Below are 16858 nucleotides of genomic sequence, written 5' to 3'. Positions count from 1 at the left end.
GAGACTTGAGGGCGTTGTTGAAGCTCATTTTGAGCTTGAAGGAGAATGTCAAGATAATATTAATGGCCACGAGTAATATTCTGCACCACTTCAACACGGCCAGGCTTGAGAACGACAGTTTGGTATTCTTCTAATTGTATAACTCGGCCCATAATTAGGGCCCAGGCCCAAATTTGATGGAACATACGTTTGCGACTCACGTCGTCACTAGCCAGCACCATTCGTAATCGTAACACAGAATTTTCTAGTTGATCTGAGTCGAGTTGATCAACATGGTCTGATAGTCGAGCAAAAGAATGATTGTAATTAGTATAATGCTAGATAATTCATGTACAACCTGCTTACTTTGATTGATATAAGATTGTTAAATCGAAGAAAAGTCCAGGGACTATTATCAGTGTACGGTACGGATTGCAATCTGCCATTTAAAAAGTCAGCACAGCTAGTCATCTGCAAATATTACTTGTATTTTCGTTATTAATCCAATTATTTATATATGTATATTTTCAGTTGATTAATTGTTGTTTTCGTTAATGACCATAAAGAGAGTATAAGTTCAAAGACTTATTTTTTGGATATAAACAAATTAAATTACTGGTTAGGGAGGGAGTGTAATGGGCAGCACCTATCTCTCTCCACCACCATCGAAACGAAAAATGTCAGACCCGAATCCGAGCCCCGCAAACGGATCTTCCAAGCGCCCCAAGCAATCGTTTCCTCACGGCCACGTCTCCTTCCGTATTCTCTGTCACTCCTCCCGCATCGGCGGCGTAATTGGAAAGTCCGGCAGCGTAATCAAGCAGCTCCAGCAGTCCACCGGAGCTAAGATCCGAGTCGAAGACTCCCCGCCCGATTTCCCCGACAGAGTCATAGCCGTCGTCGCTCCGAGCTCAATCTCCGCCTGGGTTGACGTGGAAGGGAATGAATTCGAAGTGTCCAAGGCACAAGACGCGTTGGTTAGAGTATTTGAGAGGATACTGGAGGTGGCGATGGAGAGCAATGGTGCCACCATCGGCGCTGGGATTGTGTCATGCAGGCTCCTGGCGGAGAGCAGCCAGGTTGGTGCTGTGATTTGGTAAAGGAGGCAAAGTTGTTGAGAAGATAAAAAAGGAGACTGGCTGCAAGATTAAGGCTTTAAAAGATAAGCTTCCGTCTTGCGCTGGAGCCACTGACCAGGTCGTGGAGGTGAGTCTTTTGTGATTATGTATGAATGATCAAGGTCTTGGCAATCGTAGCATACTTGTCTGCACTGTTTATTTGATGAGTTCTATTAATCTATTCGAGTTGACTATGCCTATTATGTAGACTATACCTAGCATTGAAGCTTAGCTATCTCTGAAGTTGTATCGTGATCATTTCCAGGGAACATTTGGCCTGAGGTTTTGGGAAATGTTTATGTTTCTTAAAAAAGGAATACCTCCTATATTATTCTGTAGCAACTATGTTTCTCATGTCTTTATAAAATATTTTAATCTTTTGCAGATTGAAGGGGATGTCGTCGCTGTGAAGAAAGGACTCATTGCTGTTTCTCGTCAACTTCAGGAAAATCTAGCCGTTGATAAGACGAGAATGGTTGGAAGTGGACCAGCGGATACACCTCCTCGTGATATTTTGCATAGACCTCACGAGGTTGTACCTCCAGAAATTTTAAGCAGATCTTTTGAGGCATTCCCACAGCAAACTTTGCGAAGACCTTTTGATGTCGTTTCCCAGGCAACTTTACACAGACCCCTTGAGACGGTGATTCAGGAACATTCGCCCAATCTACATATAGATTTCCATTCACAGAGGAATTCTATGCCAAGTAGCTCCATCAGCTATGCTTCAGGAGTTAGTCCTTATTCAATAGAGTCCGATAGGTTCCCTACTGTAGACGCAAAGCCAGCTCAGCTGGAGGTTACGTTTAAAATTCTCTGTTCCACTGACAGGGTTGGTGGCATCATCGGAAAAGGAGGTTCCATTATCAAGAATCTTCAGAATGAGACTGGTGCATCAATAAATATTGGAGCTACTACCACTGACTGTGATGAGCGATTAATCACCATTACTGCATCAGAGGTTTGTCAAGCTCTTATTATATGGTTATTTTCAGATGTTTAAATTTGCATATATTATTCTACTTTCGCTTTTACTTGTCTTATACTGGCTTTATCACGTGTAGAACCCAGAATCACAGTATTCACCGGCACAAAAGCGACTGTCCTTGTTTTCTCAAGATCTATAGAAGCTGGTGCTGAAAAAGGCATAGATGCAGGCTCAACTAAGGGGCCGTCTAACACAGCCCGGCTTGTAGTCCCTTCAAATGTAGTTGGATGTTTATTGGGCAAAGGAGGAGCTATCATTTCTGAAATGCGGAAGGCAACTGGTACTTCCATACGAATACAAAGGGGTGACCAGGTCCCGAAGTGTGTTTCAGAAAATGAGCAAGTGGTACAGGTGCGATTTTGTGTGAGAACTTGTGGCTTTGTGTCATTCTGAACGATGCACAAGCTTTATTATACTATTAATATTCTGGTTTCATGATTTAGTCAATGGTTTAAAAGCATTTAAACTTATATCATCTTATACTTTGCACAGATTTCTGGGGAGTTTTCTAATGTCAAAGATGCAGTATATCATGTTACCGGTAGACTGAGAGATAATCTTTTCTCCTCTGGATTGAATAGTCCTGGAAGGAGGAACAGTTCCTCCATAACAACGGAGGCAAACCCCTATGGAAGATCCAGAGACCCTGCCTCTTTTGATGGAAGATCGAGGGATCCTGCCTCTTTTGATGGAAGATCGAGGGATCCTGCCACATTTGATGGAAGATTGAGGGATCCTGCCACATTTGATGGAAGATTGAGGGATCATGCCTCTTCTGATGGAAGATCGAGGGATCATTCCTCTTTTGGGTTGCAACCAGATGTTGGTGTTTCTCACAATGTTAGTCCCTATGGAAGATCGAGGGATCCTGCCTCTTATGGCATGGAAGCATCTGTTGGTGTTTCTCACAATGTTAGTCGGCACAATAATCTTACACATGGACATGGTATGGATCAACATAGGCTTCCCCATGATTTTCATCGGCCAGTATCTCCACCTAGATTATGGACATCTCAGGTAATATCTTGTTCACCAATTTTCTCGGCTTCTATTTTTGAGCTTCTCTGCCTCTCTTATTCGTGGGCTTCAATGCAGACAGGTGGTGGGGTAAATTCAAGGGGCAATTCAGATTTTGGGAGAGGAGTAAGCTCTCTTAACGGTGGCTTAGACCTTGGCAGGTTGGTGATATTCTAGCTCGTGTTTAAATTCTTTATTGGCCTTTGAACTTAATCTGTAAGTGATTGAACTTTTGAACCGAAACTTGTGCAATGATTCAAAGTCTAACACCAAATAATCAAATAATAGCATTTCATTTCAGCTAAGCATTACTATTCTAATGTAGTAGTTGATCCTATCTGGTTTTTGCAGTGGATGCAAATCTGCTATTGTGACAAACACAACTGTAGAGATCGTAGTTCCTGAAAGTGTGATTGGCTGTGTTTATGGGGAGAATGGGAATAATCTTGCTCGTCTAAGACAGGTATTTCCGGCATCTTCTGTTTTTTCTCGCTTTTGTAGTGTTCATTCATCTGAGACTACATCATTCAGCTAAAAGCTTGGAGAGGTGGAACATATATTCTGTTATCTGCATTCTCAAGTCATCATGTCTTTCGAATACATTATATATACATAATATTATATATATATATTATATAATTTCTCCTTTTTTCTAGTGCCTTGATGCTTCTCTTTTAACAGTTGGTTCGATATGTTATCTGAACAAATAGTGTACGTTGTGATAATCGAGCAGATTTCAGGTGCTAGGGTGATAGTGCACAATCCTCGTCATGGATCGAGTGATAGAATTATCGTAATATCTGGAACACCAGATGAAACCCAGGCAGCTCAAAGTCTGCTCCAAGCATTCATCCTCACAGGTCAATCATGACCACACTGTCCTCTAACTGGAGTTTAGATTTCTTCAAGAACTCTGCTGGGGTTTATAGTGTTCTTTTTCCTTTCGTTTTTTGTACACTATTTCAGTTATGTTAATAGATGTACAATGATTTTTTTAGCTAGAGCAGTTCCAACAGTTTTTTGTTTTGGTAAAAATTTTAGTTTTGGCATACTACATTCTTGATACTACTAATATTTTATTCAAACTGAAATAAACTACTGCATTTTCTATTTCTAGTTATCGATGATTTAACCACGCTGCCCGCAACAAAATAATGTTTGAACAATGATTTTAAAATTTCTCGGCCATCATTCTGTATAAATAATTGGTTTGTTCAACTGTTAGATCAACTGAAACAAACTTTTTTTAATTTAAATTAATAAAATCTTATTAAGATCAATATATCTACTAAAGAAAGGTTGATTAGCAAACCAAACAGCGTTGAACATATTAGTATAGACAGGGTCAAAATGATATTTACATGAGCAATTTAACTATGGCTGAAGCTTCAAGCGATTGAAGAAGACCAAAAAATGGTATTCAGGTGCCCAATATACAAATCCAACAACAGGTCCCCCTTTGATGTACTTTCCGTCAAGAATTACAAGTTCGCCATCAACCCATCGAGGATTTCGAAACCCAGGCTCAGCAAGCCTGCCTTGTCCTTTATACCGAGCAACCTATTATTTTTAGGACATGGAGAAGGAAAGTTGTTAACACAAAACATGTAAACAAGAAGACAATTCATTTCATTTCACCACTCACCACTCCAAATTCTTCAGGAATAATCCCCTTATGTGGAAGCTGATATCTCTTTCCAACCTTGGCCCGAAAAGCCACCTGTAGATAATATACACAAACATATTTAGAGTTGCCATTGAATATTGATGACTATTACAAACTAAAAGCTTCTTCTGAGCAATTCTATGATCCAGACATTATGCACACCAATCCCAAAGAACAAATAGATTAAAAGTACTTGGTTGTTTTAAAACCCAAAACTTGACCTCAGACAATAAACAATGCCACGATCAAGCACCAGCTGAATTTCTGTCAAATAATCTGTCTCATAAGCAGTTTGCAACCTTTACCTGGCCAGCGGGTACATAAGGATCTCCGGTTAATTTTATGGCTTCCACATATTCATAAAACTCAAGACTGCCCTTTGTCTCATCCTCTTCTTTCCATTGACCAACTGAACGCCTCAGTTGAATAACTTCTGACGAGTAAAGACCATGCGCACCGATATACAGTCCTGAAAATTAATAACACTTTGATCATCCACTCTAGGCCGAGTCCAAAACTAAGGCGAGCAAATCATCCTAATAAGCCAAATGGCAAGCACCCTTGGATATTTTAACAGTAGAAATTACCAGTCAAAGGATCCGGAGACGTCACTATCTCAATGCGACGAAAACTGGTTGATCCAGAAAGTGGTTGGTGGTTTTGAACCTGGTTGAGAGTGAGATTTATTAATTCACCGATGTCTTTAAGAACCTACATGGATGAAGCACGACATTAGAAATCAAGCATCTTTCAGAAAACTTACTTATAAATGCATACAATGTTTAACGGACCTTCAAAGGTATCTTCTCCCTACCAACAAATTTAGCAAGATCCAACATAATACTATCAGCCGTTCGAGGACCTTGAATCTTAGATTTTCCATCCAATGAGGCTAATTCCCTTGCACTATGATCCTGCTGCTTAACTTCATTTTCGATTGAGAAAGAAAAAGAAGATCTTCTCCTTTCATGTAGCTTAGCAGGCACTCTAAGTGACTCCTTCATTGGCAAACTACTTGAAAGTTTCTGTACAAGACCGCCAACAACTACTTTAACAGCAAATTCACTTTTACTTTCATTATCAATCATTTCGCTGCCAGTATCCATCTTGATCTCATCTCTCTCTTGGCCAGTCTCAGGCTTAGTTTCTTCCTCCATGTCTACAATTTCTTCATCAATATCCGTTTCCTCATTTTCTTCTTCATCTTCATCGTCTATTATTTGGTCAATCACCTTGGAGATAAAATCCCGATCCACCTTCTCAGGTGCTGTTACTTTCAAAACTTTAACCTTCATACCCGGAATCATATCTTGCAAGATACTCTTAAAACCATTAAGGCCCTCGGCTAGATCAGAACCGTCATCAGTATCATTTTCATCTTCACTTTCATCAGTACTAACAACATATAGATCATTTTTGTCTTCAGTTGGGACTGATGAACTCACACGCTTGGCGGCACCAGAAGCTTTAAAGGGCATAGTTGAAGGATCTGGGAAAATTCCCTTCCGTTTTAAATACACAGCCTGAAAAGCACGTGGATACTCAAGATTATTCAGAATGAACTGACACGGAAGTAAGGACATGTCACTCCAAATGCGCCACGCCTAAATACAGTGCAGTGACAGTCTGACAGACATGGGCTAAGTTCATGTATTACACATCAACAATTAAAGCTTAAGATAAAACCATGAGATCATGTATTGAACGAGCATGGAGAAGCATCTATATAATAACCACTGCACCCATAATGGAAAGAATCCGCGACATCATGGCAACAAAAATTGATCACAAACACATGTGGAGCACGCACAACCAAAAAGATAGCCTTGAGAAAAGAAAAGAAAGTAAAAAATTAGGGCATTCACTTTAAATAACATCTAAGTATCTCACACAAAAGTCATCAATAAACAAAATTATTGTAAACTGCCAAGGGAATTTGAGAGTGTTGGACAAAGATACCTGCAGTTTGCATTCACCTCTCTTGTTCATTTTGAGGAAGATCTCAAACAGAGGAACACCCGCAGCCGATGTAGCAAGCTGTCTGAAAGAAAATTCAGTCAATCCAAGACCCCCATATGTTATGCAAGACTAAAACATACACATACTAGTAGGACACTAGTAGCATAAGTCAGCAAAAACAAATTGCTGAACAACAGTTATTAAACAGTTTGTTTACCTTTAATAAATGTAGAACCCTAATTGCATTTGGATTTGCAATATATATGTGTAAATCTAAACATGCGGAAAAATTTAGTTTTACGCTTGCCACTTGGTAATCTATTATCTTACATCTTAGATATTTAGACGATACACAGCAATATCAATAGCAAGCTCGCATTTTGGAACAGATTCATGCTCTAATAAAATAAACTAGATAACAACCACGGTCATTTCAAGGCATCTCAACCAACCACAAATGCTAAATACAGTACGGACCAGTAATTCAAATTCTTGAATAAAATGTAGAAAATGGAAAAGATACTTGGACGGAATTCCAACAAAAGTACATGAAACATTACCGTGGACTGTAACTTGTTGCCAAATATCTTCCATGTTCTGCAGTTATTCGAATAATTAACCCATAAGGATCATTTCCATCCTCCGACATACCAGCCCACCAACCCACCTAGAAGCCATTACAAGAAACTATACAAATCAGAGAGATGAAGCAATAATTTATGACAAAAAGTTCTAGTTAATTCTGATACACAAGCAATTTACAAAACTAGTCTCAACGATTAGTCTTCTCAGTTACTAATATTTAAAAATGGACATCATTGATTGCTTAATTTTCTTCCACCGTACAAAAACAAGAAAGGAGCACAAACCCAATTAATGAAAGAAGGTGGAAATGTCATATATATTTCTCGTTCACAGCGTTATAAACTAACCAGTCCAGTACCAGCAGTGTCCCGCAAAAATGCAGCATCGTGGTATCGCTCTTCCTTGACTGCCCTCTGAAGTGACATCAACATGATAAGTAAAAAAAAAAAGATGAGGAAAAAAATTCAGGAACTACACAATGTTAAGGGATATTTGATTACCTGAAAGTGCGACACCACTCTGCCAACAGTGTCCTTCATAGCTGCAGCCGTAATTGCAACCTTGAGCCGGGCAGCATCTTCATAGTCCTCTGTATGAACAGCTTGACTCAATTGCGACTGTTAATTAGCAATTCAAAGCAGCTCACAAATCAAAATTGCACACACAAAGATGTGAATACTTTGAACGAATTAAACCAAAGAAATAATGCTACCTTCAGGAGAGAAATAAGGCGCTCCTGTTGATCGACTTGTTGAAAATGCAACTTCCATCGATCCCAGTCCCATTCATTCTTCTTATCCTGGTCTTCAACTTCCTCCTCGGTCTCTACCACGCCGTTCTTCTTAACAGGTTTGGACTCCATAAAGGAATTGAAGCGCTTAATTGCGTTTCTGAGCACGTCTTGAATCGCCGAGAAGGAGGAGGACGACGAAGAATTACTACTGCTGCTGCTGCATCGACAAATGGAGGAATCGGAGACCCTAGAGTACTGAAGCTGGTGTTGGTGGTGAGGAGGGTAAGATGGTCTTTTTGCATGGAAGTTGGGCAGCGATAGCTTGTGTGGAGGCGGAGAAGATAGCGAAGCCATCTGGAAGACGACCCACAAAACAGAGAGAAGAGAAGAGAAGCCTCTGATGAGATGAGATGAGATGGAGAGAATTAATCTGTGTGGCTGAGCGATGTTGAATTGAATTATGTCGTGGCGAGACTGAGTGGTGACAATTTTGCTAGAGCAAGAAGTATTAAAAATGGCGGAGATGGTGTACTTACAAGATAAAGATATTTATCAAAAAAAAAAAAAAAAAAACTAGATAAAGATGGGTTTGTTTGACGATGCTATTTTTTTAGGATAACGTAAATTGATCCTTATAGTTATGATAATTCAACAAACCAGTCCCTAAATTTCGGAAACTGCTATAAGTTCCTCCCGTTGTGATAAGATTTTGATTAGGAGTTAGAAGTTTAATTAAGAAGTTGAAAAAAATAATGTATTATAATTGATTAGGAATAATTTCTAAAAGATTTGCTCTTCAAGAACTTCCCCACACACATTTGCAACGCCAAATGCAAAAAATCGAGCTCTATAATATATACTTTCTCCGTATCATAATATATGATATTTTGTATTTTGAAATTCATCTAAATATATGTATATATAGTCAATGATCTTCACTAAATACATATATTTTTGGATGCATATAAAAATACAACATATCATGTATTGTGTACGAAGGTAGTAATATAAAAGTATCCAATAAAAATTCCAACAATATTAAATCGATATCAAAATGAAATTTCACGAAATAATAATTGAAGGACTGTAACATCTATACCGACTTAGCCAATTCTACTGCCGAACGAGACGGTAGTTGTGTGGAGCAACATTAACACATTAATTTGTGTGTGTGAAGTTCTTGAAATATTTTACATTAACACGTTACAGACCAATAAAATGGACCCTTTTTTAAAAAATTCACTAAAATGGACCCGAATGTCTTTGAGTTGCATTCTTGGTACTTGTAAAAAATTCCTAGTCCTCCTCAGTTTTAAAGTTTTAAGGGGTCGAGATGGGCCTGGGCCTCTCATAATTTGAAATTTGAACCAAATTAGTCCGAAAACTGAAACAGTACAATTTGGGCTGCCAAGCTTGCCATTCGTTTGGAATGCCTATGTGATGTCTCAATCGGGAATGAACTTTATTACTTCATCCCTTCGAGAATAATTGCATCTACTTTTTTGGTTTATTGAAAAGTAGATATATTTAGATCAATGAGACATTTATTTTTGGACGAAAAGAGTAATATTCTTTTAAATATCAACAGAAAATGAACTTTATTAATCCGAATCGGCAAAATTTTTCAACGAAAGTGGTAATCACACTATTCCATTTGTCTTAATGTTAGCGACACAAGACTTAAACGGTCGTCTCGATGAGTATAGACAAAATTATAAGATGAAAAGGCCTTAATAAGGACTTAGTTTAAGAAATAATATCTCTATAGGATAAATAATACATCTCCCTTCAAAATTCAATATTTAAGCAAATACTCTTTTTATATTATAATAGATGATGTTTTTTAATTTTTACATTTATTTATATGGACAAGTATTTAGTTAATAATTTTTACAAGATATATATTTATTTGAATGAACTTAAAATTACAAAACATCATCCATCGTAATACGTAGATAGTTTGTCAATTTGGATTTTCTCTATTGTCTATTTAGACAATTTAATTGATTATAAAAGTTGCTATGTTAACTTCTAAAACAAAATAGTGATGCTGATTTTCCTTTTCCACATCGAAAGAGAGAGGCAATAAAGTAGAGCTTATGAACTATTCCTTCCATTCCTAATTAATTATTACGGAGGTTAATTTTGTAATGATGTGTCAATTTTTATAGCTAACTTAGATCCCAACATATATAAACACTAACTATGAACACCACAAGTATTTTTTAGAAAATAAGAGCAATCGATGATTTGTTATGATTGCAAATTTTATTATTGAATTTGGCATGTGTATATTGATTTTTTATACTATTTATTATAGAAAAAGTATAAATAAGATTTAATAAGATTAAGTTTTTTAAAATAAGTTAAAATAATTATTTTACATTTTTTTTTAAAGTTGAAATTATTTTACAGTTAGATAGATCAGATCCTCAATAATGAATTTGAAATCATTATCTTCAATATTATTCCCATCGTACAGATAAATGAAATCGGAGAGAAGTAGTAATAAAAAAACGCATTTGAAAAATAAAAAGAGAACAAAAGAGGAAAGAGTATTAAAAAAGAAGTGATCAAATCATAATTAATTAGTAAATGTATGTGGCTATTATGTAGCAAGTCATGTGGCTATTATGTAGCAAGTCATGTGAGCTCTGTTTTGGCGAGTAGCTTGACCGCGATTTAATTGTCGACAGAGATTATTTTGAAAAGATGAAAGATTTGTATGGTTATTAAAAAAAAGTTAGGGTCTTAAGTGTAATCGATGGCGAGTCCTTGTATCGTTGGGCCTTTTATTGTTTTGGCAAAACATGTTATTGTTGTTTGTTTCACATCGGCTATTTGATATGTTTTTGGATTTAAGGGTAGGGTCAACAATTGCATCAATTCAATTGTTTTCTGTAGCGAGAAATTTTTTTTCGATTTGTAAAGAAATCATATTCCATTGTCGTTTCATTGGCATTACCCGTTTGATGTAGTGGCAAATAGTGATTATGTAAGTACAACGGCTTAGTTTTGTATAGTATCTAACGATATGATATTCAAATACACAACATGTATGAATTAATTATGTATTTTTACTGTTGTAATAATGAGAAAGAAATATTATATCATCATGTTATAATTATGGTGGAGAAGTATGATTCTTATTGTGTCAAGACACGAAAAGACAATATTTTTTAGCTTTGTATGATGTGATATCTAGATCAACGGTTTAGCAAAACACAAAAGTAATAAAAGTTCAAAAAATATGACGCTTTCGTATAACCTATATATATATTTTATGGAAATGTTCATTTCATTCATATACATAATAGAATCATTATAACTTAAGAGCATGATTAAGCATATCTAATACTTAATATGATAGCCAATACAAATCGTATAAAATAGTAGAAACATTAATATAACATATATACGTTTCCAATCATTGCCAAAATATTTTTCAAAACTATGGATGGAAACGAAAATTGTTTTGACATAGTCTTTTGCAAGCACATTGTCTAAATACATATTTTCATGAAGTATGGAACCGAGAGCAAAAAACTGGCAGATGGTATGCGCAAAATTTGTCCACACTTCAAAGAAACTAAAGACAACGACATGAAGAGTGATAATTATATACCAAACGTTGTCCATAACCAGCAATATAAACAGACAACATGAAATGATGCAAAAATATAAGGGAAAAAATAATCTAAATTATTATAAATTGGAAAAGTATACAATAAAGCTCTAAAAGATGTTTAAAAATTTAAGGGACGCATAATTCGAAAGTTTGAAGTCATACCTTCACAAATTGCCAAGATCAGTGACATCAAAATTTTTGTTTTTTTTTGCTTACATGCCTACATCCGAAGTTTGGCATTGTTTTTTATATTGAACGTCTTTTTTGGACTTCTCAGAATTCCTAACAAACATTGTTCTGGTTGCAAAGAGGCTATTAATTTTTTTGTTTTTTATTATAAAAATAACACCATAACGAAGAACAAAATGTAAACTGCTCACCTCTTTACTGTTTTAGGTTCCACATCAATATCTCCAGTAATATCTACTTGTTTGTCATCTCTATAGAAAATCGAAAATTATAATAATGTATAAGTGAAGCATGACTAGAAAAAAGAAGAAAGAAAATAAAAAAATCTAAGTGAACAAAATAAAATAGACATTTTTACTTGTCTAAGATAGCCATAGATGATTGATCATTGTCAGCAGCAGCACAGGCAATATTGACATCAAGTAAAGATGCTTCAGAAGCCACCATTGTTTTGTCAACATTAACAGATGATTGCTCATCCAGTTTAACAATTGTACGAAGAAGTCAACATCGTCCAAACGATCATCAGTTATGGAGGTAAATGGAGGAAACGTTTCTTTAACAATTAAATGATCATCTGGGTCTGTACAGCCAGCAGGTGTAGATTTTTTCTCTACAGGTCCTCCAAATTCAGTGGCCATCAAGTTTTGATTAGTAGCACTCTCATTAAAAATTTTTAGCCTATATTGAGATTTTTTTTATAATGAGCAATGTAAGTGAAGATTATTATAGGAAAAAGGAATAGATTGTTAAGACGAAAAAAGAATATCAGTTAAAATAAATATTATAACTTACCCATCAGATGGACATTGTGAACCATCATGATGTTTGACAGCCTCATTGGAATTTGCATCTGTTGCAGCAATATAAGTTAGAAGTTTTTCATCTGTATTGTAGTCATCTAAATTAGTTGCATCAGCTTGTATATCACTTGACAAAGCTCACTCAACGTCAGAAGGTGGTGTGTATGAGAGAATGCCACTGTCTACCCCCAAACTTATTGAAGTCGTGAAAAGGAGAAAGTTAGGGAACACAATAAAAATAAGAAGAATGAAAGAGAGAATTAGTGTAATAAATTGAAACCTTTTCGAAGGTACATTCATAACAGTACTATCATGATAGGTTAAGCGACGCATAACATCCCTAAAAAGGGAAAAAATATGAAGTCTGCATCAAGAAAGACAATAACTAATGATGCCTTCTGGGAGGTGTAACAAGTTCGGCAACAGATACGTCTTAAGAGAATAAATTATCCACACTCCCACCAAAAGGTGTAGGCAAGTCAGATGAGGTTACAATTGAATGATCACCAATAACTTTATGCATGTCAAGTTTTGTACATTCTCTAACAAACAGTAAATGACATAGGCCTATTACGTATCTGGATATTATCTATCGAGACATAGAAAAATCCTTCTAAATTTTCAACCTTGGCCAGCATTGAAGGAGGAATAGACGTACCCTTCAAAGGTTTTTTAATATCCTCAGCCGAAACCCCAAAACTTTTGATGCGATACTATCAAATATAACAAAGTTGCAGTGACGATATCGATCAGTAACCTTAAGATTAACCATGTACCTGCAAAATTCAATGCATAATAGGATTTGCACTTTCTTTATCTAATGGCAAAGAAATATGGACGCAAATGAAGTCACTTGAAAGAAAGTTTCCAAAATTAAAAATTAAAAAATCTATATGAAATAAGTATTTTGGCACACTAAACTCCGTCACACCATGGTCACTGCAAATGTAGGTGTTAGTCTTGAAATTCCTAGAAACAACCTGACTACAGCACAAACACGCATTGTACTACCAGCCTCGAAAATTATCAATTCCAACAACAACAGCAGGACATTTATATATTTCTCCCTGAAAAAAAAAAAAAAAGATAGTATTGTAAAATGACATAAAGAGATAGCGACTAAAGCAAAATTTGAAAGTGCATGGAGAGAGAAAAAAACTTAAAAGTGTCTAATAATCAATAGTGCAACATCCATATCGGAATTCATACCCCATTCAACGCCTTATCCAGCTTCACAAGCTGTTCCATGTTTTTGAGTTGTATGTCCTTTAAAGATTGATACGTCGCCCGACATCACCGATCATCAATTTTAATTACATTCTTTGCAAATCTAAGCGCACATTTGCCAAAGAAATTTAAAGCATGAAGGCAAAATATAGATTGAAACAAATTAAGTACATAATAAATAACCGGCAGACCTGTCAATAAAATCGTGATACATAGGGATGTCCTCATTAATTTGCATCATTATACTAGTGGTTGTTGACAGTCTATCAACACCTATGGAAAACCAAACAACAGCTAAATATAAGAGTGGCAAAGGTGATAAAACAAATAATAGAAAAATAAAGCCTCACCATCAATTGTTTTAACAATCATTCCTTTTAAAGCGATCATCACACATTGAAATTTTGAAAGTTCCACCAAAAAGTCATCATTGAACTGGTTATCAAATGGAGGCAAAAGAACTACTTCCTTCTCAAATAAATCAATATAGTCTTGCAGCCTTTTTCACTAAGTACGCATAACTAATGAGAAACATAAAAATCATATAAAGAGGAGAAGAAGACAAAAACTACCAATCACACGAACCTCACACTTTGTAGCTTGAGGATCTTTTTTGGGGAAACACCATTAGAAAATAGTGGGAGTGGTGGATATATGATCTCCACAATAGTAGCAAATATCTGATATTTTTAAAAAATATAATATGTCACTGAAGGAAATAAATATCCACAATTGACTGAGTTTTTGTCTCAATTGAGAAAATTTGGACCAGTTGACTTATAAACTATGACCAAGACAAAATAAAAAAAGTGAAAGAAAGAACAATAAATAGAAACAATGCTCACCAGACAATTTAGTATTAACATTTAGTCGCTTGAAAAGAAACTCCAAAGCTATTAGATCATAACGGCATAAAGGAATGCACATAGGATGACCTTCATACTTTTTTACCATTGTATTCGCGTTAGCTTCAGCGACCATGGGCAAACAACATATTGGAAATTCAGCAGGTTGCACTGGACTATAAAATCATGCAGTTGGATAATTTCACCCACCGGAAAGTAAGGCGGAAACATATGAGCAATCTTCCGATGTGCGGAAGCTTGAATGGCTCGATCCTAGATCAGCATACAAATCAAAATTAAATAAAAACAGTAGAACGTAAAATGACGATAAAGTAATATGAGGAGAACCAAAAACAATAACATGTACTTCTTCATCAAGCAAAATAACATCGAATGTGACATAATCAGGCCTTGTAGGTATCCTAAAAGTCCATGTATTTAGCACCCTCACACGTAAAACTGGATTGCGCATTTGATTCAATCTGGAGATAGTTGCATATAAACCGGGCCAACCTAATTCTCTATGGGTTAAAAGAAAATTACCAAACGAAAAAACATACCCAGAATAACGATAAATTCATAATTGATATAGGAACCTCAAAAAATATGACAAATGAAATATAGACGATTGATATAGACTCACGAGTTCGTATATCCTCAAATACTTCTTTGTAAACAATATTTTTAGTGTAACTATTTTTTAATGGATCATATTATTCAATAAGAATATGCAAACCAGAAGAACTCGTCATCCTGGACAATGCAACATAAAGTTGTCCATGGGAGAATATAGGTTTAGGCAAATATAAGCCCACAGATTTCAAGATTTGGCCTTGGCTTTTGTTGATAATCATAGCGTAAGCAATTTTTAGCGGAAACTACCTTCGGTTAAGAATAAAAGGCCATTTTGAATGAATAATAGTGACTGAAATCCTAGGTATATATGAGCAACTTCTCCAACTTTTGATCCATTAACTATAATGGCCTGCATAATATTTTTAGTGCTAACGCCTAACAACCAATCTAGTTCCATTACATAAACTTTTATTCCGTAGAGAATAACCAGGCAATCAGGCTTTATGAATAGTTTGTAATCTGGAGCTCCATTAGCCTTCAAACTATTAAGAAAGTCCGTTGGATACAAAATCACCGCATCTTCTACATTAGCACCATTTTCTGCCATTGAATCAAAACTTATATATTCATATAATCTTCCAGATAGGCAGAAAATGATGTATGAATTTACAACATCCACAGTTTCATTGAGTGGACACACAATTGCCCTTTGCTGTAAATAGATCAGATTTTTGTACGAATTCAAAAAATCAGGTTCGGTGTGTCGAAATATGTCAGTAATTGGATCTGACACAGGCTGAACTAAATATTCTAACGGTATTTTAATCTACTCACCATCCAAATCATCAAGAAATGAGTAGTGTGGATAGGTAACATCACCCACCTGGAGCAACTAATCAACGAAGACACGCACATGTTCCCTCTGTATCGACGATAAAGAATTTGAAGATAGCCTCATATTCATGGACAATGTGAGAACTATAAAATGTACCCATAGTTCTGATCTCTTGATGAATGCATCAAGAGCCTCATATCTATCCGCACACTCCACCACGGGCAAAAGCTGCCTAAAATCCCCACCCAACAATAATGTTTTTCTCCTGAATACAAACTTATTTTGTTCATCCTCAGGCAAACAAAGGTCGTTTAAAGTGCGATTCAGAGCTTCAAAATAGTGGCGATGTGTTATTGGGGCCTCATCCCATATGATCAAACCGGACCGTTGAATCAATTCGGCCAAGTTTGTCCTCTTTTTCACATTGCAAGTTGCATTCCGGTCAGGAGAAATTGGTATTCTGCATCGAGAATGTCTAGTCGTCCCACCAGACAACAAAAGAGCTGCAATCCCAAAAGATTCAACTGCAAGCACAATAAAGCCCGTTGATCTCAATTTAGTAGTAATGGTTCCATACAAAAAAGTTTTCCCAATACCACCAAATCCATCAACAAAATATGGGATAGGATCATTATTGACTACATAATCAACAACCATATGAAAAATTTGCCTTTGCTCAACATTCAAAGTAGCGTACATCCCTCGCCAAG

General features: G+C 36.1%; 2 protein-coding genes across 2 annotated transcripts; one reads left to right on the top strand and one right to left on the bottom strand.

The window, feature by feature from the left end:
• The first annotated feature begins 614 nt into the window (after positions 1 to 614).
• Positions 615 to 3973, top strand: LOC139881057 (KH domain-containing protein HEN4-like). Its single transcript, XM_071865596.1, is given in 11 exon segments — positions 615 to 1073; positions 1075 to 1185; positions 1483 to 1580; positions 1725 to 2058; positions 2162 to 2192; positions 2195 to 2436; positions 2578 to 2738; positions 2964 to 3102; positions 3181 to 3263; positions 3454 to 3565; positions 3836 to 3973. Coding segments are annotated over 11 exon segments (1908 nt in total).
• Positions 3974 to 4476: 503 nt separating this feature from the next.
• LOC139881056 (protein EXECUTER 1, chloroplastic-like) lies at positions 4477 to 13913 on the bottom strand. The gene is made up of 19 exons (XM_071865595.1): positions 13875 to 13913; positions 13677 to 13732; positions 13423 to 13441; positions 13213 to 13378; positions 12658 to 12748; positions 12383 to 12543; positions 12221 to 12293; positions 12054 to 12113; positions 11898 to 11955; positions 8025 to 8576; positions 7813 to 7929; positions 7660 to 7725; positions 7288 to 7394; positions 6728 to 6809; positions 5560 to 6291; positions 5356 to 5479; positions 5074 to 5237; positions 4748 to 4822; positions 4477 to 4662 (listed from the first exon to the last, which is right to left on the bottom strand). The coding sequence occupies exons 1-19, from the start codon at positions 13911 to 13913 to the stop codon at positions 4477 to 4479; spliced, it is 2928 nt and encodes a 975-aa protein (XP_071721696.1).
• Positions 13914 to 16858: the final 2945 nt, after the last annotated feature.

The sequence above is a fragment of the Rutidosis leptorrhynchoides genome, unplaced genomic scaffold, assembly GCF_046630445.1.
Source record: "Rutidosis leptorrhynchoides isolate AG116_Rl617_1_P2 unplaced genomic scaffold, CSIRO_AGI_Rlap_v1 contig108, whole genome shotgun sequence".
NCBI classification, from domain to species: domain Eukaryota; kingdom Viridiplantae; phylum Streptophyta; class Magnoliopsida; order Asterales; family Asteraceae; genus Rutidosis; species Rutidosis leptorrhynchoides.
The sequence above is the reverse complement of the archived record's forward strand: the minus strand, read 5'-3'. Positions and strand labels throughout refer to the sequence as shown.

What these genes read in the sequence shown, in the direction of transcription:
- LOC139881056 (XM_071865595.1), bottom strand. Translation starts at nt 13,913, where the DNA reads ATGGAACAGCTTGTGAAGCTGGATAAGGCGTTGAATGGG. An exon ending in TCACAATGTCCATCTGATGG is followed by an intron (nt 12,544 to 12,657) that starts GTAAGTTATAAT and finishes ATCTCAATATAG; the next exon opens with GCTAAAAATTTTTAATGAGA. An exon ending in AACAATGCCAAACTTCGGAT is followed by an intron (nt 8,577 to 11,897) that starts GTAGGCATGTAA and finishes TTATCTTGTAAG; the next exon opens with TACACCATCTCCGCCATTTT.